The following is a 25,014-nucleotide window of genomic DNA, read 5'->3' on the forward strand; positions in this document are numbered from 1 at the left end:
AACAATTCATCTATTACAGGTATGGGGAATTTGTGTTTGATGGTAAGCTTGTTGAGATATCTGTAATCTACACAGAGTCTCCAGCCTCCATCCTTCTTTTTAACAAGCAATACAGGTAAAGCAAATGAACTTTGACTAGCCCTGATGATCCCACTTTTCATCATGTCTTGCACAATGTTCTCAATTTCTGTCTTTTATCCATAGGCATATCTATAGGGCGGTTGTCTTCTTGGAATAGCATCAGGCATGAGATCATTCCTATGCTCTATAGATCTTTCAGGTGGGAGGGACTGAGGTTCCTGAAACACATCCTCAAATCTTTGTAACAATTTCATGATCAATGGATTTTCCACTTCTTGGTTACAATTGCTATGAACAGAAAACAACTGATTCACCACCCTGTAAGTTCTCCTTCTCCCTAGCAACTCACTCAAGGGTTCTGCCATGAAGGTTCTTAACTTAGTTTTCCCTGTTAATGCTCTTAAAACAACTTCCCTTCCCTTGTGAGTTACTGTGATTGTCCCTTCAAGATAATCCAGCTTGATGGATTATGAGACCTTAACCAATCACATCCCAGCACAAAATCACAACCTCCTTGCTTAAATGTTCTGATTGGATAAGAAAACTGAGATTCTTGCATCTCCTATTGGAGCATGGGGCACAGTGTGTGACTTACAAGCTTGTATCCATCAGCCACACTTACCCTCATTGGTGTTGTTTCTTCAGTTTTCAGGTTTAGTGCCTTCACCACTTTCTCATCCAGGAAACTGTGGGTACTCCCACTGTCAATCAGTATGTGTACTTCCCTTCCATTTATCTGTCCTTTGATCCTCAATGTCCCATTCCCTATGCTTTAACACATTGCATGCAATGATACAGTCCTCCTCATAAGCCTTAACCTCATCTTCATTCATCAAGACATAAGAATATCTCACCTTACAGTTGTGCCCAGGTACAAAAGCCTCATCACAGTTATAGCATAATTTTTTCTCTCTCCTTGCTCGCATTTCAGTTTCAGTGAGTAGCCTTCTAGGTTGGCTATTCTGATCTTGTCTTGTAAACAGGTTTGTAAGAGGGCTTATAAGCAGGGGTCTTACTTACAGGTTTATAGGTGCTCTTCAAGGGGTTGTTCTTCAATGGTTGTTGTGTCTTTTTGATAATCGCATCCAACCACTGACTCCTGTTTTCTGGCAAGCATGATGGCTTGATTGAGGGTTACAGACCTCAGTGTAGCTACATGTCCCTTTATCTCATCCTTCAGACCACTTATAAATTTCATCATGAAGAACTCCTCACTAAGTTGTTTGTTGAAAATCAGCATCTGTGCTTCTGGCTCTTCAAACTTCTCTAAATAAGCATTTACAGCTGTCTCTTGGTGCAGCTTGTTGAACTCAGTCACTACCTTCTCATAGTCCAGATCTTCAAACCTCTCCAAGACATTCACAATAAGCTCTTGCCAAGTAGGTTCCCTTCTCTTTTCCACAAGACCTTGGTACCATAGTTCTGCTCTGCCCTTCATATGTATTGAGGCTAGTGCTGCCTTTTGTCCTTCAGGGATTAGTATCATCTGGAAATAGCATGTGCATCTCCTAATCCAGGCCCTAGCTTCTTCTCCATTAAGAAGTGGGAACTCCATCTTGTGAATGGAGCCATAACTTGCCTTAGTTAAGTTAGTGTTCTCCCCACCAACAGTGTTTTGTGGAGCCGCTCTTGAAGAAGAACCTTTATCCATAGTTGCAGTCAATCCTTCCCCAAGGATGGACTTGTTTTTGTCGTAGTTCTGAAGTTGTACGACCATATTGTTAATTTTTTGTTAGACAGTGACAAGTGTATGCTCAATGTTTATCACAGTTGAGTGCAATCCTTCATGTGCTTCTGTTAATTGCTCGAAACGAGCACGAGCTTGTTCCTCAGCTACTTGCCTTTTTGCCCTCTCATCTATCAACATAATATCTGTTTTTTTTTTAGCTTCTTGCAGCTCTTTCAATCTTGTATCATCTGCCATTTTTTAGTCCGAGGATCGAATAGCTCTGAGGCCAAATTGTCACGATTTTTCATAGAATTAAGGTGAGAAAACATAGAAGAAATAGAGGAGAAGATTGCAGAAGAAACTTCATAAAATTTTTTATTGAAACTTCAAAATGATGTTTTCCCAGTACATATACAACCAACGGATCCTTCATTAATGAAAATTACAATTCTCAAAAAATCATTTCCTAGAATTGTAAAAACAAACACACGCCTCCAGTTCTAGTTGTTTCTATTTGAAGAAGTCTGCTCTTCCAGCAGCCTCGGGCTTTGCCACCCACGTTTGCACCAGTAGCTGCCACGTGTCGTTCCTTTAGGTCTTCAGCCATAGCCAAAACGACGTCGCCTTTGATATCAATTCCCAGTTCAGCTTGCCCTAATTTCTTGGAAACATCATCGTTTTCACCTTCGACCCCAATTCTCCTTTTAAATATGTTTTGCCCTTGATCGCACGGTCCAGATAGTTCAGCCTCATCTGACGGCAATTAGTTGAAGTCGCGTTTCCAGCCAAATTCGTGACATAGTGCCTGGGTCTTCGGAAGATGACGAGTTAGGCAGCAAACGGTGGTCGGAATGTCAGAAGATGGTTGCCGGCGGTGGTCAATTGCCATAGTGGCTGGAAGAGAGGATCGGTGGTTCTTGCGAGAGAGAAAGACGACCAATAAAAACCCTTCTTGTATCTGTGAACAAAGAAGGAAAAAGAGAGAAATGAAGTGAGGAAAAGAACAGAATTCTTAATTTTGAATTTTTACTTTTTGATGTTGAGTTTGAATTTTTGTTTTTATTTTTATTTTGATCCATATGTTCATTTTGATTTTTTGCTTGGGCTGATCAGTTGTGGGCTCTTTTTTTTATTAATTTCTTTTTTTTATTGTGGATTTTTATTTTTTGGACTAAGATTTTTTATTTTATTTGAGCTTTAAGGGTTTTGTTTGGATATATTTCTTTTTGACAACAATTTGCTATATCAATTTTCTTGGGCTGAGCTGAATTGTACATGCTTTATTTTTATATTAGAAGAGATTAGGTATCTCGACAATTTTTCTACAAAGACACCCCTAAACCCTAAAGTCGTTCTTTTAATTTTTCTCTCAATTTCAATCAGTGGGTTTAACAGAATTTGGTTATATAGCTAAAGGCTGCTGAAAGTTAACTTCTACTTATTGATGATTCTAAAGCAACTTGTTAATTCATATTGAGAAATGTACAAAGGAGTGACAAAGGTGCCTTCTTTTTAATGCAAAAATAAATTGGAGCATGGGCTTATGCAATGCAGATATTGTGGAGTGGTTCCTCATAAATTAAGTTCCTATTGCAATTTTTATTGCTTTATTGACTGTGTGGGAACCTCTCAAAGCAAGAACAATGAGGATTAGACTCACAATTTTTTACTGCAATAGGTTAATTGCAACAATTAAGTTTCTTTCTTAATTTCTTTTATTACCTTGTTAAAATAATTATGTTATTTAATAATTTAATTATGTTAGACAGCGTATACTTGGAATTTGAATTTCAGTGTTATTTTTTTTATTTATAACTTACTATTTCCTTCATCTTCTCCAATACCGCCTATGTTTATTATCAATTTTACTTGAAATCTTAAACCAATCAAAATTAAGTGCGTTAAATATTGAAGTTTTACTTTTGATTTCCTTCTCATTAGGAATGGATTCTTTTAGTTGTACTAGTCACAACATTCATTTTTTTGTTAATTAATTGGGTCTTTTCTAATAGTATGAATTTGGTAGATGCTTACAGACTCATGTCTAGACTATTTGGAGTTATGTTATAAAGTAACAAATTAGTAATTTTGAAAATCAAAGTACAAAAAATGCCAACTTTATTGAATTAAAACTTCTTTTATACCTAAAAGATAAAAAAATTGCTAAATTACATATATCATTGTTATCAAAATGAATAAGAATGAATTTTGTTTCTTTGTTCTACTTGCTTTACTTCAATTTTAACTCAATCCAAATTTTTTATATAGATTGGTTTATGATTAAACTCAACTATTGTTTAAATTTGAGCAATCAGTTAACAATTTTTCTATTATTCTCATTATTTTAAAATAAAATACAAAGACACAAAAAATCAACTGAGAGTAAAAAGAAATTTAAGCAAAATTTTCAAAATGGATATGATTTTTGAAATGCAAAGTTTTATGCCACATGACCTCATATGGAACTACTTTTTCTCAAAAACATTTGTCCAAAAATTACTAAAAAAGGGACAGTTAGGTGCATAAAATTTTAAAATAATAGAAAATATTAGCAAAATACTAACATTATAAATTCAAACTAATATTTAAGCATGATTTTCATGTTAATCACTAAAAACAAAAGTGATAAAGATATCAAAATTAAATAAATAAGAATTGCTAAATGTCTTTTAAATAATTAGTTTAATTAGACAATAATTTCATGTGTTGAGCATTTGTTGGCATTTATACTTCTAATTTTTCAACCCAAACTACGCAATAATCATGGTTAATTATTAATTTATCATTATATAAACAAACAATAATAAATAATTGAACTTTATCTTAATTATAAAGTCCGAATATAGGGTAGCAAAATTATGGTTCAAATATCATTTATAGTTAAAAACAACTGAAATCTTTTAGAAAATGAAAGTTCATAATCATGATTAAAAGCAACTTAAGAATCATCAATGAAGTTTTAGCCTAATTATGATTAGGCATTACAAGAAAAAATCCTAATAGCAACGACACATATTCCTTGCAAAATAATGAAACTCGTTGTTAATGTAGATTAGCAACAAATTTTAGTAACAAAAATATATTCTTGTTGATTATCTCAATGCTTTTAGCATCAAATATTTTTATCACTAATCTTGCTACAAAAATTTGCAAATGAGCTATTGCTATTTTTTTATGTGTCTGCCAAAGGACAATCAGCAACCAAGTCTTTTTATACCTTTTGAGCAATAATGATATTCACGTGAGTCTTTAGATACATATCAAAACATGGTTGCAGTGCTAGAAGCACGACACTTTAAATAGTCCAACAAAAAGAGAAAAACTCGACACTGAGTAAATGCACAAAACTACATAAGAAAACTCGACACTTTATTGAGTGTTGTCATGCTTAAAAGAATTGCAATGTTTTTTGTATTAGGAGTTCGATATCATGTTTTCTTTCACATCAAGAATGATCGATGAATACTAGTATTAGAAAAAAATAAGTACAATATATATCTCTATTTGTTTCTGATAGTAAATGATAAAAAGACCCTCCTAAATTACACGACCTAATGAAAAGGACAAGCATGGCTAAATTGCATTTACTGCCCCGTATATTGGGGATAGCAAATCAAGGATTGTAGTTAAGGGTATAGCAAATAACATCCCAAAATTATTTTTTTTTTTTTTGCTATTTAAGGATTCCGGCAACCAGAGTTTTCAAATGTGCCAGAAAATGCTTACCTGGATAAAAATTAGGGTTCCAATTTGGGGGTTTTACTAATGTGGTTGTGGGGTAGTAAATAATTGCCAACTAAGCTAAAAAATACAAAAGAAAAAAGAAAACAAAAAATAAAAGGATATTGGATGTGTATGCAATTTTAGAGGGTTAGCTGACAAGGTGGTCAATTAACTGAACTAACTCGCAGGGATCATCATATAGAACTCTTGGAGGGTTGATTGGTATGACTTAAGTCCCTGTCTCCGATAGTACAGGAGTAGTCATCAGACTTGAGGAATCACGACAGTCACGTGCATGCAATGATTGTATCTTGGATCTGCATGAGAGATGATCATCATAAGTCTTGTCCAGTGCAATCGAGTACGTAGCGAGGAAGGTGAGTTCTAAGAGCAGGATCCGTCCCATGATAGTATGTGATAGAGGTATCTCCTATGCACTTGGAGATGCATTCACGCTTTATGAATCTGTGTCCACAGTTGTTGACCGAATAGGAAAAAAAGGTTCCAATATCGAGAAACTTGGCGTAACGCGATCTCAAATATTAAGTATAGATGCCTAGTTCGGGATGGGAACCGACACCTAATTTCATGCCCTAGGCTAAGGTCGGGAGACGGTAGACGGAAGGACCGTATTCCTATGGACTCAAGAGACTAATGTTCACAAGGAAATTCGCCTAGTCTCTAGTGCCATGGACATTGCTACACGGCCACCAACAGTGACGGGCTTTGTGAAGGAGATGCACACTGACGTAACCCTTTAGTCCCTTCATCTCTCCCTTCAACCTATTTATCATGAACTCTAAATGGACTTAAGAAGACCATTCATGAGTTAATAAAAAAAAGGTATAGACCAATATGATTGAAAAATCTGCATTGTCGGTATTGGATTTGGAGGCTCGACCTCAAAAGCAAAAGGTAAGGGTAGGACGCTGAATGAGAAAGAAGGATGAAGCAAAGTCAGCTGTTGGAAGCGCTTTAAGCGCATCTGTCGCCTTCATCGGCGAGGGAAAAAGGAAAATAGAAAAATAGTTCAGCAGTCAAAATTTACTTATGATGTTTGAATAAAATTACCAAAGGGGATCGAAAGAGAGAGTACCGTGAACTCCCCTTCACCCGTGCTATGGCATTTGCTGATCAAACATGACTACTATTTACATTGTAAAAGTGTTGGACACTTGCTCTCGAAGCGCATTTCTACAAATCGTTTGTAGAAATGAAAATGAATAGAACGCTAAGACATATAATCTTAAATCTAGGGGATGGCTAGGCCATTACTGCAAAAGCAATAAAACTAAGTAAACTTAACCATTAGTTTTTATGTTAAAATAGTATATAATTATGTAACCCAGCATGATCAAGTTGTTGGTCAATTGCAGGACAAATAGGATTACAAACTTGATAAGTAAAAGATTCTTTTGAGTGTGCTGAGTTATTAAATTATCATACTTCATGGCATAATCTGATTATGCACTCTCAAAACAAATAACTAAAACGGATAGTCAAAAACAAAAACTTACGGAGAATGGCATGCATGAGCTAGGCCATATCACTATAGTAAGGATAAGTAGGCTGGAAGATTCAAAGAGTCTAGCGATAGATTATTTGAGTTTACTAGCGTAGCAAATTTACCACACAAATTTTTGGGTCTAAACCAACGTTTGGGTCAAGTTTCCTCAAATTCTGAGAACGTTCAAAATTTAGCTCTTTTGCGCAGTGTTATTAAAGCAAGTTTGTTTCCCTTTTACACAAACTTGTAGTTATTATTAACCATAGCAAATTTACCATACAAATTCTTGGGTCAAGACCAACGTTTGGGTCAAGTTTTGTCGAATTCTGAGAACGTTCAAAATTTAGTTGTTTTGCGCGGTTTTTATTGAAACAATTTTATTTTTCTTTTACACAAACTTGTAGTTATTATTACGCTTAGCAAATTTAGCACACAAATTCTTGGATTTAGACCAACGTTTGGGTCAAGCTTCGTCGAATTCTGAGAACGTTCACAATTTAGCTGTTTTGCGCGGTTTTATTGAAGCAAGTTTGTTTCCCTTTTACACAAACTTGTAGTTATTATTACGTTTAGAAAATTTACCACACAAACTCTTGGGTTTAGACTAACGTTTGTATCAAGTTTCATCGAATTCTAAGAACGTTCAAAATTTAGATGTTTTGCGCGGTTTTTGTTAAAGCAAGTTGTTTTCCTTTTATACAAACTTTTTAGTTATTATTACGCTTAGCAAATTTACCACACATATTCTTGGGTCTAGACTAACTTTTGGGTCAAGTTTCGTCGAATTCTGAGAACGTTCAAAATTTAGTTGTTTTACGCGGTTTAATTAAAGCAAGTTTGTTTTCCTTTTATACAAACTTGTAGTTATTATTACGCTTAACAAATTTACTACACAAATTCTTGGGTCTAGACCATCCTTTGGGTCAAGTTTCGTCGAATTCTGAGAACGTTCAAAATTTGCCTGTTTTACGCGATTTATTAAAGCAAGTTTGTTTTATTAAAGCAAGTTTTTTTTCCATTTTACACAAACTTGTAGTTATTATTACACTTAGTAAATTTACCACACACATTCTTGGGTCTAGACTAACGTTTGGGGCAAGTTTCATCGAATTCTGACAATGTTCAAAATTTAGCTGTTTTACGCAGTTTTTTTAAGCAAATTTGTTTTCCTTTTTTACAAACTTGAAATTATTATTACGCTTAACAAATTTACCACACAAATTCTTGGGTCTAGACCAACATTTACATCAAGTTTCGTCGAATTCTGAGAACGTTCAAAATTTAGCTGTTTTGAGCGGTTTATTAAAGCATGTTTGTTTCCCTTTTATACAAACTTGTAGTTATTATTACGCTTAGAAAATTTACTACGCAACTTCTTGGGTCTAGACCAACGTTTGGGCAAGTTTCGTCGAATTCTTAGAACGTTCAAATTTTAGCTGTTTTGTGCGGTTTTATTAAAGCATGTTTTGTTTCCCTTTTATACAAACTTGTAGTTATAATTACGCTTAGCAAATTTAGCACACAAATTATTGGGTCAAGACCAATGCTTGGGCCAAGTTTCGTCGAATTTTGAGAATGTTCAAAATTTAGCTATTTTGCGCGATTTTATTAAAGGAAGTTTGTTTCCCTTTTATACAAACCCTTAGTTATTATTACGTTTAGCAAATTTACAACACAAATTCTTAGGTCAAGACCAACTGTTGGATCAAGATTCGATTAATTATGAGAACGTTCAAGATTTAGCTGTTTTGCGCAGTTTATTAAAGCAAGACTGTTTCCCTTTTACACAAACTTATAGTTATTATTATGCTTTGCAAATTTACCGCATGAATTTTTGGGTGTAGATCAACGTTTGGGTCAAGTTTTGTGGAATTCTGAGAACGTTCAAAATTTAGCTATTTTGCGCGGTTTATTAAAGCAAGTTTGTTTCGCTTTTATACAAACTAGTAGTTATTATTACGCTTAGCAAATGTACCACACAATTTCTTAGGTCTAGACCAATGTTTTGGTCAAGTTTCGCGAATTCTGAAAACGTTCAACATTTAGCTGTTTTGCGCGGTTTTATTAAAGCAAGATTGATTCCCTTTTATACAAACTTGTAGTTATTATTACGCTTAACAAATTTACCACATAAGTTCTTAGGTCTAAACCAACGTTTGGGTCAAGTTTCGTCGAATTCGGAGAACCTTCAAAAGTTAGCTGTTTTGAGCGGTTTATTTGCATGTTTGTTTTCCTTTTATACAAACTTGTAGTTATTATTACAATTAACAAATTTTCCACACAAATTCTTGGGTCTAGACCTACGTTTTGGGTCAAGTTTCGTCGAATTCTGAGAACGTTCAAAATTTAGCTGTTTCGCGCGGTTTTATTATAGCAAGTTTGTTTCTCTTTTACACAAACTTGTAGTTATTATTACGTTTTGAAAATTTACCACACAAATTGTTGGGTCTAGAGCAACGTTTGAGTCGATTTTCGTCGAATTCTAAGAATGTTTAACATTTAGCAGTTTTGCGCGGTTTATCAAAGCAAGTTTGTTACCCTTTTATACAAACTTGTAGTTATTATTACGCTTAGAAAATTTACTACGCAAATTCTTGGGTGTAGACCAATGTTTGGGCAAGTTTCGTCGAATTCTTAGAATGTTCAAAATTTAGCTGTTTTGCGCAGTTTTATTAAATAATGTTTTGTTTCCCTTCTATACAAACTTGTAGTTATAATTACCCTTAGCAAATTTAGCACACAAATTCTTGGGTCTAGACCAACATTTGGGCCAAGTTTCGTCGAATTTTGAAAATGTTCAAAATTTAGCTATTTTGCGCGATTTTATTAAAGGAAGTTAGTTTCCCTTTTATACAAACCCTTAGTTATTATTACGTTTAGCAAATTTACTACACAAATTCTTAGGTCTAGACCAACTGTTGGGTCAAGATTCGATGAATTATGAGAACGTTCAAGATTTAGCTGTTTTGCACGGTTTTATTAAAGCAAGATTGTTTCCCTATTACACAAACTTGTTGTTATTATTATGTTTTACAAATTTACCACACAAATTTTTGGTTCTAGACCAACGTTTGGGTCGAGTTTTGTGGAATTTTGAGAACGTTCAAAATTTAGCTATTTTACGCGGTTTTATCAAAGCAAGTTTGTTTCTCTTTTATACAAACTTTTAGTTATAATTACCCTTAGCAAATTTAGCACAAAAATTCTTGGGTCTAGACCAACATTTGGGCCAAGTTTCGTCGAATTTTGAAAATGTTCAAAATTTAGCTATTTTGCGCGATTTTATTAAAGGAAGTTAGTTTCCCTTTTATACAAACCCTTAGTTATTATTACGTTTAGCAAATTTACTACACAAATTCTTAGGTCTAGACCAACTGTTGGGTCAAGATTCGATGAATTATGAGAACGTTCAAGATTTAGCTGTTTTGCACGGTTTTATTAAAGCAAGATTGTTTCCCTATTACACAAACTTGTTGTTATTATTATGTTTTACAAATTTACCACACAAATTTTTGGTTCTAGACCAACGTTTGGGTCGAGTTTTGTGGAATTTTGAGAACGTTCAAAATTTAGCTATTTTACGCGGTTTTATCAAAGCAAGTTTGTTTCTCTTTTATACAAACTTATAGTTATTATTACGCTTAGCAAATGTACCATACAATTTCTTAGGTCTAGACTAACGTTTTGGTCAAGTTTCGCGAATTCTAAGAACGTTCAATAGTTAGCTGTTTTGCGCAGTTTTATTAAACCAAGTTTGATTCGCTTTTATACAAACTTGTAGTTATTATTACGCTTAACAAATTTACCACATAAGTTCTTGGGTCTAAACCAATGTTTGGGTCAAGTTTAGTCGAATTCTGAGAACGTTGAAAAGTTAGCTTTTTTGAGCGGTTTTATTAAAGCAAGTTTATTTCCCTTTGACACAAACTTGTAGTTATTATTACGCTTAGCATATTTACCACAAAAATCCTTGGGTCTAGACTAATATTTGGGTCAAGTTTCGCCGAATTCTGAGAACATTCAAAATTTAGCTGTTTTGCGCGGTTTTGTTAAAGCAAGTTTGTTTCCCTTTTATACAAACCCTTAGTTATTATTATGTTTAACAAATTTACCATACAAATTCTTGGGTCTAGACCAACTTTTCGGTCAAGTTTCATCGAACTCTGAGTACGTTCAAAATTTAGCTGTTTTACGCAGTTTATTAAAGCATGTTTGTCTCCCTTTTATACAAAATTGTAGTTATTATTACAATTAACAAATTTACCACACAAATTCTTGGGTCTAGACCAACGTTTAGGTCAAGTTTCGTCGAATTCTAAGAATGTTAAAAATTTAGCTATTTTGCGCGGTTTATTAAAGCATGTTTGTTTCCCTTTTATACAAACTTGTAGTTATTATAACAATTAACAAATTTACCATACAAATTCTTGGGTCTAGAGCAACATTTGGGTTAAGTTGCTTCGAATTTTAAGAACGTTCAAAATTTAGCTGTTTTGGGCGGTTTTATTAAAGCAAGTTTATTTTCCTTTTACACAAACTGGTAGTTATTATTACGGTTAGAAAATTTTCCACACAAATTCTTGGGTCTAGACCAAATTTTGGGTCAAGTTTCGTCGAATTATGAGAACGTTCAAAATTTAGCTGTTTTATGTGATTTTATTAAAGTAAGTTTGCTTCCCTTTTATACAAACTTGTAGTTATTATTACGCTTAACAAATTTACCACACGAATTCTTGGCTCTATACCAACGTTTGGGACAAGTTTCGTCGATTTCTGATAACGTTCAAAATTTATCTGTTTTACGCGGTTTATTAAAGCAAGTTTGTTTCCCTTTTATACAAACTTGTAGTTATTATTATATTTAACAAATTTACCACACAAATTCTTGGGTCTAGACCAATGTTTAGGTCAAGTTTCGTCGAATTCTGAGAACGTTAAAAATTTAGTTGTTTTACGCGGTTTTATTAAAGCAAGTTTGTTCCCTTTTATACAAACTTGTAGTTATTACTATGTTTAACAAATTTACCACACAAATTATTGGGTCTAGACCAACGTTTAGGTCAAGTTTCGTCGAATTCTGAAAATGTTAAAAATTTAGTTGTTTTGCGCGGTTTATTAAAGGAAGTTTGTTTCCCTATACAAACTTGTAGTTATTATTACAATTAACAAATTTACCACACAAATTATTGGGTCTAGACCAACGTTTGGGTCAAGTTGCGTCGAATTCTGAGAACGTTTAAAATTTAGTTGTTTTGCGTTGTTTTATTAAAGCAAGTTTATTTCCCTTTTACACAAACTTGTAGTTATTATTACGTTTATCACTATTTTTTAATTCAACAATTGTCCCACATTTAGTCTAATCTGTTAGTCTCTATTAGGTCATCATCCATTTTTCATTCATTTGTACATGTATCTAGCAGTGTCAAAAGCTCCGAACAATTTAGTCCTGGTCAAAGAAGCAAAATGTCGTGAACAACCCGTTTATTACGTCAGTGGGATGTTGCAGGGGATGGAGAAAAATTACTTGGGGATAACGAAAGTGGCGTTAGCGTTATTAAATACAACAAGAAAGTGGAGACCATATTTTTAGTCACATTAGTGGTCTTAACTGATTGACAATATAAAGCAGGTCATATCGAAACCAGAGGTCTTAAGTCGTTTAGTGAAATGGGGCAATTGAATTAGGAGAGTTATCCATTGAGTGCAAAGGAAGACCGTGAAAGAGCAGATACTTACAGATTTCATAGCTGAAATGAGTTGTAATTAACCTAAAGTAAAAGAAGTACAGATCCTCTTGATGAACAAATGAGTGGTGCATGTGGACGGGTCTTCAATGAGTCACAAGGGAGGTCTGGGTATCTAGATAACGAGACCAAGGGGAGTCGAAATTGAAATTTGCAATTAGTTGGATTTTCAAATAACAAACAATGAGGCAAAGTATATATGAGATCTTGGTCACAGGTCTAGCAATGCTTCAAAAACTCAAAGCACAAAGGTCATTGCATTTACGGATTCTTAGTTGGTTGCTAAAGGTGAGGCCAAAGATGATAAAATGAACGCGTACCTACAAAGGTTAAGGTATTAGTATCTTCTTTTAAAAGTTTCAATGTACAGCAAATTTCAATAATAGAGAATGAAAAAGCCGACACTTTATCTAAGTTTGGTAAGTTGGACGTGGTGAACAAGGGTAGAAAGGTCATAGTATTCGTTTTACAAAGAATCTAGCAAAGAAAATACTCATTTGAAAGACTTGGGCTGGAAGAAGGAAATAGTGGAACACTTGACAAAAGAAATAACTGATAAAGAAAGCGATTTTGATAAGTTTAGTCCTTTTCCGGTCAATTTGACCGAAAATTGCAATTTACGTGTAATTTAGTCCTGTAAATAAATTTATGAAGGATAAATAATGTCAACTCTCCCAAGTTATAGGACTAAAAATGCCAACATCTCCTAAATTAGAGGATTAAAATTATAATTTAATTTAATCATGTGCAATTGTCGAAAAAGGATGAAAATTGCCAAATTTTTTAAGTTATATAACTAAATTGAGTAAATCAATTTGTGCAGGACCAAAATTGACACCCTCGTAAGTTATAGATTAAAATTGCAATTTTTCCAAATTAATGAATATATATAATTCTAAGTGATCTTTGATCTCCTAATTAAAAACATTTAACATGTGATGACAACATAAAATTAATAGCTAATGAATCACATATATATCCCGCTAATTAATTGTTGGCAATGGACACCATGAAAATGCCATGTCCATAGAGATGAGGACTGAGTGATTCCAGCAATTAGCATCATATGATAATGAAACCGATCCGGGTCGAAATTAGCGATCTCATGAGACAATCTCAACGCAGATAGTCCAACTCTTCCTAGATCAGATTTTGGGTTCCCTGAGAATGAAACACGAACCGTGAGCTCGTCGGGCACGTCCCAGACAATGACCCTAAGACGCTCAAGTTAGGTTGATCGAGAGAAATGTATGCTATCTCAAAGTTCGATCTCAATAAATACGCAATAGTTACCTCAATAACGGCGTTTCAGGGTCTATTTATAGAGCACAGCTGGATACTATTGACTAGGCCACGTGGCCTTATCCTGCTGGCTTGCGTTCTGATCGAACGGTTGTCATTGTCCGGGTCTTCTGTCGGTTTGTGCGATCCGGATCGGGTCCTCCGCGAACCACCCATTACAAAAGGCGCGGATCTTCATCGTGAAAAGACTCTAATGCCCTTAATGAAGGGTAGTTTGGTCTTTTTGCACGAGTTAAATGTGTATACCCATCATTACTCCCCCACTTTTTCAAAGTGCAAGACCGTTGCCTTTGAAGAAGTCGAACAGTCGCATTCGTCGATCGGCTGCCCAGGTGGACACGTGGCAACATCTCGTCGGTTGATCTTTAGGCGCGCATCTCCAGAGGAGCTCGCCTATAAATATGCCAGTCATTCAAACCTCTCCGTCTGCCCCACATATAGACTTTCAGCAGCCGTACTCAACATTTGACGTTCGCATTTAATCTGCAGCTTCCAGAGCCATCCTGTTCTAAGGTACGATATCTTCCAGCTCTAGTTCGAATTCTAGGTTGCATTCTGGGTCGAGCTCTGGCTCCGGGTCATCTTCGACCGCTTCTGGGTCTGCATCTAGGTCCATATCTGGGTCTGCATCTAGGTCTGCATCTGGGTCTGCCCACGGTTCTTTTTCAACCTCACCAAAAAGGAACAAAAAGTTTCCTATTTCTAAAATTACTGACGAATGGGCCGGTCCCTCCACTCTCGCAAAATTTCAGCATAGGCTTGCTAAAACCCTTGGGAGGCCGTAGTTAGCAGAGTTAGGACACCTGTTCTTAATATTAGGGAGAAATATCACATACCGCCAGAATATGACATCGTTATTCCTGCCACTTTCGATCGCATGTATCGTCCTCCTGAGGGTTTGAGCGCCTTTTCTATCAAAAACCTCGATGCTAGACTTCCATTTCCTTTAGCTCCCCCTGTAGCCTCGATCTTGAAAAAATTGGGGTTGTGCCCTATGCAGCTTTCCCCAAATTCTATCTCTCATATCGTCCTTTTTGTTGTAATAATGCGATTCTTAGGTATAGAACCCAGTTTTGATAATTTTTGGAGTCTATATTCTTTCACTACCTCAAAGCGATCCGGTAGTAGAGGTTTCTTCTAACTTTCGGCCAAGCCTGATTGCGGATACCTGAGCTCCCTGAAGTCAAATGTAGGAGGCTGGTTAGATCGATATATTTTTATTCGATCTCCCCAAGGTGTCTGGCCCTTTAAAAATGAATGGGCCAAATATAAACCCATTTCAAAAACGAGTGGAGGGGGGTTGGAGGGCGACCAGATAAATAGCCTGACGTCTTATAAGTACGACCCCAAGAAGCTTCTCACTGAGAAAGTTTTGTAACTATTTGGGCTCTCTCCAGCGTCTCTCCATATCGAAGAGTCTTTAGGTAGTGAAACCCATTCCAACTATCTTCCTCCTGATGTAGTATTCTATTGTCATTCTGCTCGAAGTCGCTTACACGCCTTAGCTTTTGCAGATAGCATCATCATGAGTTTGCGCAATTCTTTGCGGATGAAGGCAGCAGCGAACAAAGTGGCGAACGCCAAGGCCAAAGGAAAACAGGTCACGACTTCTAAGGATCTTCCTCCTGTCCCCACACCTTCAAAAGATCTTGCCCCAGTTTCTACGCGAGCCCGCGAGGCTACGAGCCCGCGAGGCTACGAGCCCTGCCAATCGTCAGCTTATCCAAGTTGACAGCGAGGAAACCCCTTCCCAACCTCTCTACGGATATAACTCTAGCAACCTAGAGTTGAATCTAGACAATGTCAGTGGAGACCAAGGGGGTGAGTCTGGGAGGCCAGATCGCGACAACGGCAAGAAATCCAAGAAGAGAAAACGGGCCTCGCAAAAACCGGGTCAGGGAGAAGCTTCGAAGGGGAAAGAACCAGCAGATCCCTCTGGTTCTTCGAAATCCAAATCCCAACGGCCCAAAACTTTGAGCATGATGGCTAAGGAAGCTACAGAAAAATCTAACCAAGAGGACGAACGAGACAGGTTCTTGAGGTTGGAGCAGCTCGCTTTACACTGGGAGGAGACTCGGGAATTTGTAAGGGGTCCTCAGTCTACCCCTCAGGGAGATGCAACACCCTTGAGGTGGGATAGCTCCTCCAGCACGATGCTTTTTGCGGAGGCGGCGGGAGAGCCTTTCGATCTATACAACTCAATGAGCTCCCTCCGCGACCAAAGTTCCTTGGTGATGAACAACCCTGTTCGGATCGAGCAATATGGGGCTCATGCCATGTTGCAAGTAATATTTCCTTCTTGGATAGGCTCGCATGTTTGAACTCGCATAACCCTGTGTGATTTTGTAGGGCTTGACATTCCTCCGGAGCTTGTCCTTGAAGTGCACTTCCTATCGCAAGAATTACATAAACATCGATAGGAGGGTGAAGGAGCTCCAGGCCCGGCTGGCAGAACGAGACGAACAGGACCTCAAGCACGCGGACGAGATGGCGTCTCTTGCGGAGAGGATCAAGGGTTTGGAGGGCGAGCTCGATGTTGCAAGGAAAGAGAAAGAGATCGCCCTGTTTGAGAGGGATGTTGCCTTGTCCGAAGGCAAGAAAGAAGGATTCGAGGCTGGCCGGGAGGTCGGACTAGTCGAGGGTCATAAGCGAGGTTTTGAGGAAGGCCAGTCTGGTCGCATTACTCTGGAAGAACACAACCAGCTTCTGGCCGGTTCTCGAATGGCAGTCGTTAGCGATTTCTTGAAAACGGACACTTTCACGACTGCCTTGGAACTCAAGTCTACGGACTCATTCGCCAAGGGTTACAAGACCTGTGAAGCTCAAGTCGAGAAGCTTGGTGGATTCTGAGAGTCTTTTGATCGCAGCCAATTAGACATCACTCCCGACGACGATCTCCAACCTTATCCCCCCGACCCCGATCTAAAGGACGACGAATTCATGGCCTTGCGTGCAGAGCTAGAAGCTGAGGCTGAGGACAAGGATGATGATGATGATGCTACCTGATCTCCCCTCTTTTGATAGGATTTTGAACCCCTTTTTCTTTTTTTGTATGACCCATTTTTCCCCCTAATATTTTGAGAACATTTGACTTGTAAATTTGGGGAATTGACCCGTGGGGCATAGAGAAAACTTGTACATGAAACTTCATCAATGAAATCATTTTTTGTCATCTAGCATGTTTGCTTCCCCCTGTTCCTTTACCGCTTTCCTTCGTTTGCAGGTTGCATCTCTTTTTCTGTTCACATAAGGAAACGCCTCTTTTTAAGTTAGAAGGAAGGATGCGTCTTTTTCAGATCGCATAGTTGGACGCGTCTTTTTCAGTTCGCGTTTAATTGGATGCGTCTTTTTCTGATCGCATTATTGGACGCGTCTTTTTCAGTTCGCGTTTAATTGGATGCGTCTTTTTCAAATCGCATGATTGGACGCGTCTTTTCCAGTTCCCATTTAATCGGATGCGTCTTTTTCAAATCGCATGATTGGACGCATCTTTTTCAGTTCGCGTGTGATTAGATGCGTCTTTTTCAGATCGCATGATTGGACGCGTCTTTTCCAGTTCACGTTTAATCGAATGCGTCTTTTTCAGATCGCATGATTGGACGTGTCTTTTTCAGTTCGCGTTTGTCTGGATGTGTCTATTTCAGATCGCATGATTGGACGCGTCTTTTTCATTTCGCATTTGTCTGGATGCGTCTTTTTCAGATCGCATGATTGGACTACTTTGCTTAGTAGATAACGATAAAGACATGAAAATGTGCATCTACGAAGATAAGCATGAAAATGTACGCAGTTTTATAAATTGCCTCAAGGAAATTACAGTTGATACAGGTTTTTTCCAATCGTTCACATATGCAGTGATGACTATATGCAATATACTAGATGCGATCTTCCTAACCTTTACACGATTGGTGGCCTTTCACAGGCTACGGAATTCGATCTCTTCGTTGTTGATGGCCTTTCACAGGCACTAGAATTCGATCTCTTCGTTGTTGATGGCCTTTCACAGGCACCAGAATTCGATCTCTTCGGTGTTGATGGCCTTTCACAGGCACCATAGCGCGACCTCCCTTTTCATGCATAGAACTTCTTCAGGTTCTGTATATTCCATAGGCACGGCAAGTCTCGACCCTGCATGTCTTGCAGCCTGTACGTACCTTTCTTTCTGATCTCGATTACTTTGTACGGTCCCTCCCATGGCGGCTCTAACTTTCCCACGTGCCTGGAAACTTCTACCTTTTTCAACACGAGATCTCCTACTTGCAGTTGGTGTGGTCGAATCTTGCGATCATGGCTTTTCATCATCAATTCCTTATGGTGCAGGATTCAGGCATACGCGACCTCTCTCTTTTCTTCAATTACCGTGAGGTTGAAGCTTCGTTCATCCTGGTTAGCTTCAGGATCGTACTGCATGATTCTTCGGGATTCCTCCCCAATTTCTATCGGAATGATAGCTTCTGTTCCGTACACTAGGCAGAAGGGGGTCTCGCCTGTGGCAGATTGGGGGGTTGTGCGGTACGCCCACAGAACTCCAGGCAGTTCGTCAACCCACGATCCCTTATTCTCGAGGCGCGTCTTCAAGTGTTCCAAGATCGTCCGGTTAGTCACCTCGGTCTGTTCGTTCGCTTGAGGGTTCGCGACTACAGTGAAGTGTTGTGCGATCTTCAGCTCCTTGCACCATTCTGTAATCTTTCTTCCCTGAAAATGGGTGCCATTATCAGATATTAGTATTCTAGGTATCCCGAACCTGCAAATGATGTTCTTCCAGATGAAGTTGATAACTTCTTCCTCGGATATCTTAGCCACTGCCTCTGCTTCGACCCATTTGGAAAAGTATTCGACCGCCACAATGATGAATTTCTTTTGAGCTTGGGCGGGTGGAAAAGGTCCGACAATGTCAATTTCCCACTGATCGAACGGACACGCTATTCTGATCGGCTCCATTGGGGTCGCCGGCTGGTGTATCAGGGAGGCATATTTTTGGCAGCTCTCGCATTTTCTCACTAGGTCCTTGGAATCTTCGACTAAAGTGGGCCAGAAATATCCTTGTCATATGATTTTCTGGGCCAGCGATCTCGCGCCCGAGTGGTTTCCACAACTTCCTTCGTGGATTTTCCTCATCACGTAAAGGGCTCTCTCCCCTTCTAAACATTTCAAGAGGGGCCCATCCACTGTTCCCTTGTAGAGCTGGCCGGCTAGCAAGGTAAATCGGGTAGCTCGAAATTTGATTCTCTTCGCAGCAATGGGGTCGACGGGCAGGGTACCGTCCTCAAGATACTTTACTATTTCATCCTTCCATGACCCCGTCTCTGAGACAACCTGTACCTCAGCTTTGTTCGAAAGAGCCGATCGCTCGCGTACTAGGGCTGTGATTTTGCGATCTCGGGTTCCATCCATTGCAGTTCCAAATTTAGATAAGGCATCTGCCTTGTCGTTTTCCGCCCTAGGGACCTGCAAAACAGAACACTTCTCAAATTTACTCATTAATCGCTGAATGATCTCTTTGTATGATGTCATCGTCCTCTCCCTTGTTTCGTACGTTCCTTCAATCTGTAGGGCAATCAATTGGGAGTCTATGAAAACCTCCAAATCTTGGGCACCGGCTTCATGTGCGAGCTCTAGACCCAGTATGAATGCCTCATACTCTGCTTCATTGTTCGTCACTGGGAAAGATAAGCGAGCTGCAACTTCGATCTCTACCCCCTTTGGCCCTTGAATTAATATGCCTGCTTCTCCATTATTGGCGTTAGAAGATCCGTCAACATGTAGCATCCATTTCAGGCAAGGCTGTTCGACTGTTTCAGGCTCTTCTCGTCACTGGACAACTCCATCACAAAATCTGCTAGCACCTGCGCTTTCTGGGCCGTTCTAGGTTGATAGTCAGTGTCATGCTGCCCCAATTCGACCGCCCACTTGATCAACCTCCTGGAGGCTTCGAGTCGCTACATCACGTGTTTGAGAGGGTGGTTTGTCAGCACCACCACTTTGTGCGACTGGAAGTATGGTCGTAGTTTTCGAGCCGTCACCACCAAAGCAAGAGCAAGCTTCTCCATCTCGGAATATCGGGACTCTGCCCCCTGGAGCATCTTGCTGACATAGTAGACCGGGTTCTAGTTGCTTCCCTCTTCCCTCACCAACACGGAGCTAACCGCATTCTCAGATACCCCTAGGTACAAAAACAATGTCTCTCCTTCTTTAGGATTTGTGAGCAAGGGGGGCTTAGTAAGATATTCTTTCAACTCCTGTAGTGCCTGGCCGCATTCTGTGGTCCATGTAAAGTTTTTCGCTTTTCTCAGGATCTTGAAGAACGGTAAGCTTCTATCTACCGACCGAGATATGAACCTGCTCAGTAATGCGATCTTGCCCATAAGTTTCTGCACTTCTTTGATCGAAGTCGGCGACCTCAAATTCATTATAGCTTGGATCTTTTCTGGGTTCGCTTCTATTCCTCGTTCGCTAATCATGTATCCCAGAAATTTTCCTCCACTTACTCCGAATGTGCATTTGTCTGGGTTGAGTTTCATTCTGTGCGACCTCATTATACCAAATGCCTGAGAAAGGTCTTCGAGATGATCCTGCGATCTTTTGCTTTCACCAACATATCATCCACATATACTTCCATCGTCTTGCCAAGCAAGTCCCCGAACATCTGGTTCACGAGCCGTTGATAGGTCGCACCAGCATCTTCAGCCCAAACGGCATCATGTTATAGCAGTAAATCCCTTTATCCGTGATGAACGAAGTCTTGTCCCTATCCTCCTTCGCCATGTGGATTTGATGATACCCTTGGTATGCATCCATCATTGAGAACATTTCGAACCCGGCTGTCGAATCGACCATCAGGTCAATCCTCGGCAGAGGATACGGATCCTTCGAGCAGGCCTTGTTCAGATCTGTAAAATCAACACACATGCGCCATTTCCCAGAAGATTTGGGGACTAGCACGACGTTAGAAAACCAAATCGTATACTGGATCTCGGATACGTACCCGGCCTTTAGCAACTTTTCGACCTCTTGTCTGATTATGTCGTTCTTGTCGCTTCCGAACGACCTCTTCTTTTGCTGCATAGGTCGGGCTTTGGGGTCGACATTTAGGCGATGAACAATGACCCCTGGATCGATCCCCGTGAAATTTGAGGGACTCCATGCAAATATATCAGCATTCTTCTTCAGGAATTCTATCATGGCCAACTCCCCATCCAAGTTTGCTCCTATCCGCATGGTCTTGAAGGGTTCATCCGACACAAGCTGCACCTTTTTATACTCCCCGCTGGACTTCATATGCTCTGCATCATAGGGTGGAGGTTTGGCATCCTCTTTGACCCTCCTCTTCTTCTGACTAGGTTCCCCTTTGAGTGAAAGATTATAGCATTTGCGCGCCTCTCTCTGGTCGCTAACTAGCTCCCCCACCCCGTTCTCAGTTGGGAATTTCATCTTCATATGATAAGTCGAAACAACCGCTCTGAACCGATTCAAACCAGGTGTACCTAGAATTACATTGTATGCGAAGGGTGTATCGACCACTAAGAATTTGACCATCAGCGTCTTTCGCTTAGGCACTTCCCCCATTGATACTGGCAATTCGATCATGCCTAGCGATGCGACCTCACTACCTCCGAATCCGACCAAAGGAGTTCTTACCGGCTCGAGACGGGCATTCTCCAACCCCATTTTATCGATCACGTTCTTAAAGATGATGTCAGCCGAACTCCCACTGTCAATCAGCACCTTATGGACCGTGAAATTTGCGATGTCTAGTTTGACAACCATGGGGTCGTTCATGTCCTCGCTTTCCTTTGGTCTGTCCGAACTGTCGAAAGAGATGGCTTCCTCTTCTTCGACCTTGAGGACGAATTCTCTTTCCCTGCTTGATCCTGCGGTCCGAGCGCATCTTTTCCGTGTTCGACCTGAATCTCCCGCACTCGAACCCCCTGCGGTCGTGTATATCACTCCCTTGGTCGGCGCATTGTTTCCTCTTGTTGGAGTTCTATCATTTTTTGTGGGGCCTGGATTTCGGTCCCTACTTCTCGATCGGCTTCTTCTTACTTCCCCACCGATTTTGCAATTTGGGGGAACGCGATCTCGGAAGTATCCCTGCCTGACTAACCTCTCAATCTCATCTTTTAGCTGAAAACACTCCTCAGTGTTGTGACGCCTCTCTCGATGAAACCTGTAGTACTTGTTAGAAAATTTTTTGGAAGGGGTGTACCTCGTGTGCCTCGGCCATTTTAAGACATCTGCATTTTCCACCATCATCAAAGCCTTTTCTCGCAACATGGCCAGTGGAGTGTAGTTGTGGTATTTCGATATATACTTGGGCTCCTTCTGCTTCTCCTGTTTTTGTTTGCTGCCACCCCCTTCTCTATTCTCATATGGTCATCTGGGTACATGGTCGTGTTCTCTCCGTTCGGAGTCTTTCATTGCGTTCATCTCCTCTTCATCAATGTATTTTTGTGCTAACGCCATCAACTGTTCGACGTCGCTGGGCAGGTCACGTGCGAGAGCAGACGTGAAAGGACCCTTTCGCAGCCCATGGATGAGGATGCTCACCAGCATATCAATCCTCAATTCCTGCACCTCTAATGTTTCATTGTTGAACCTTCCCATGAAGTTCTTCAGGGTCTCATCTTCTCTCTGTTCGGATATTGAACAAGTGAGTTGCTGATCTTTTCTGTTTCTTCTTACTCGCAAAATGAAAGTTAAATTTTTGCACTAGTTGATCGTAAGATTTAATACTGCCTCGGGGCAAATTTGTAAACCACTCTTGAGCCTTCCCCGTGAGTGTAGTCGCGAATAACTTTGCCATGATCGGGGCTGGCTGCCCAAACAAATTCAGCACCATTTCAAACATGGCTACATGTTCTTGTGGGTCTTTCATTCCATCATATCTCCTTAAGTCGGGCACTCTGAAGCCCGGTTCAACTGTTTGAATAAGAATGTCATTACAGAAGGGAGATTTCTTGTTCTGTGAAACTATCTCTCCCCGTTTTTTCAACTCGTCGATCTGCTTGTTCAAGTTGTGTATCTGTTATTCCACACTCTCGACCTTGGCCCGGGATATTATGGGCTCCCTTCTCTTCGCGCGAGCATGGCTACTGAAGCCAGCATCAGACGAGGCCGGTCTTTTGTTGCGGTGCTTTTGCTCACCCTGCACCCTAGATTCTCTCTAGGGTTCCACGTTCTCGAACAACTGTCTCCTTGCAGTTTCTTTAACCAGTGGAGTCATAGTTCTTCTTTCGTACTCCACGATCGCCTTCCGATTGGCTTCCTCTATCATTCTTTGTAGTTCGTCTTGGGTTAACTGAATAGTTGCTCCTCCTCCCTTTCTCGGTGTCTCCTCCTCTCCGACGTTTCTCCTCGATGAACCTTCCATTATGATAAGGGATTCTCAAATGTTCCCACTGACGGCGCCAACTGATCCGGGTCGAAATTAGCGATCTCCTGAGACAATCTCAATGCAGATAGTCCAACTCTTCCTAGATCAGATTTTGGGTTCCCTGATAATAAAACACGAACCGTGAGCTCGTCGGGCACGTCCCCGACAATGACCCTCCGACACTCAAGTTAGGTTGATCGAGAGAAATGTATGCTATCTCAAAGTTCGATCTCAATAAATGCGCAACAGTTACCTCAATAACGGCGTTTTGGGGTCTATTTATAGAGCACGGCTGAATATTGTTGATTGGGCCACGTGGCCTTATCCTGCTGGCTTGCATTCTGATCGAACGGCTGTCATTGTCCGGGTCTTCGATTGGTTTGTGCGATCCGGGTCGGGTCCTCCGCGACCCACCCGTTACAAAAGGCGCGGATCTTCATCGTGAAAAGACTCTAATACCCTTAATGAAGGGTAGTTTGGTCTTTTCGCAGAGTTAAATGTGTATACTCATCAGAAACCTAACAGTACGTCGTACTGCTTTCTAAGACATATTCTTGGCTGAGTGTTTTGCAATATATATATACATCATCACTGTCGTAAAGTCAATTAAGACATCATAAGTGGCTGCAAAAATTGGTATTTGGAGCTTTCAAGAAATTCTTGAATTGGGGACTCAAAAGGCCATGTGATGTGGATTCATGAGTCTCAAAGCCAAGCCATTTTTTGCCCAGAAAAGGCCTGCCGAATAAGAGCCATACAATTAAAGAGTAGGTTAGATATCAATTTCTTTGTCCATATAAACTTCACTCTTAGGACGTTTAACCTAGAGCAGTCAAATACTTGTCTTATCTATGTAGTTGTCCTTCATTGACCATAACAAAGGGTATAGTTTGATGGACTTGGTCAAGGAAATACTGGTTCAATCTACATTTAATGAATCTTTACTTACTTATTGGTGAGTAGAGGAAAATTGATGATGGTGAGGGGGTCCAAGAAATTTAATTTATAAGGGTAAATTACACTGTCAACTTATGATGTTATGTCTAATTAGTATAGTTTTTAACGTTGTAATTGTAATTACAAATACACCATATATTCAATAGCAGAACTTTATATAAATACCTACTGGATATATTGCATTAACACCCACTCAAAAGATGTACCTATAATTTTATAAAGGGTTGGTGATAGTTATGTAATTAGATCTGACATCAGGGAGCGTCGATGTAACTTACCATTATTATGGACAAGAAAGTTACAAGAAATTGGCTAATAGGGTGTTTAACTATACTTATTTAAAACATCTTATAAATAATTTTACAACTTATAAGAAGTAATATTTTATTTTAAAAATAAAATTTTAACGTGTATTGATAAAATAAGTTATAAAATGTTAGTAATATCGACGATTTTGTAATTTATATGATAATAAAAAATAAAAGAAAATGTTCAAACATTAAAAATAAGTTGTGAACTCTTTGCTCTTAATTTTTTTTTTCCTAAGGATATACCCCAATTTTCTTAAAATTTTGACCAACATTATGGATATCTTATAACCTCTCAAAAATACTTGTAATTTTTTTTTTTTTGGAAAATTCGTACTCACCCAAACACC

General features: G+C 39.2%; 2 protein-coding genes across 2 annotated transcripts; both read right to left on the bottom strand.

Moving 5' to 3' along the window:
- Positions 1-19,072: 19,072 nt before the first annotated feature.
- On the bottom strand, positions 19,073-19,795 carry LOC148788682 (uncharacterized). Its single transcript, XM_088878089.1, has one exon. It carries the CDS (start codon positions 19,793-19,795, stop codon positions 19,073-19,075), a length of 723 nt encoding a protein of 240 aa, XP_088734215.1.
- A 1,645-nt stretch (positions 19,796-21,440) lies between these two features.
- LOC148788683 (uncharacterized) lies at positions 21,441-22,300 on the bottom strand. Its single transcript, XM_088878090.1, has 2 exons — positions 21,665-22,300; positions 21,441-21,485 (listed from the first exon to the last, which is right to left on the bottom strand). The coding sequence occupies exons 1-2, from the start codon at positions 22,298-22,300 to the stop codon at positions 21,441-21,443; spliced, it is 681 nt and encodes a 226-aa protein (XP_088734216.1).
- Between the last annotated feature and the right edge of the window lie 2,714 nt (positions 22,301-25,014).

The sequence above is a fragment of the Sesamum indicum genome, linkage group LG3 (genome assembly GCF_026168435.1).
Source record: "Sesamum indicum cultivar Baizhima isolate 11 linkage group LG3, ASM2616843v1, whole genome shotgun sequence".
In the NCBI taxonomy this organism is placed as follows: Eukaryota; Viridiplantae; Streptophyta; class Magnoliopsida; order Lamiales; family Pedaliaceae; genus Sesamum; species Sesamum indicum.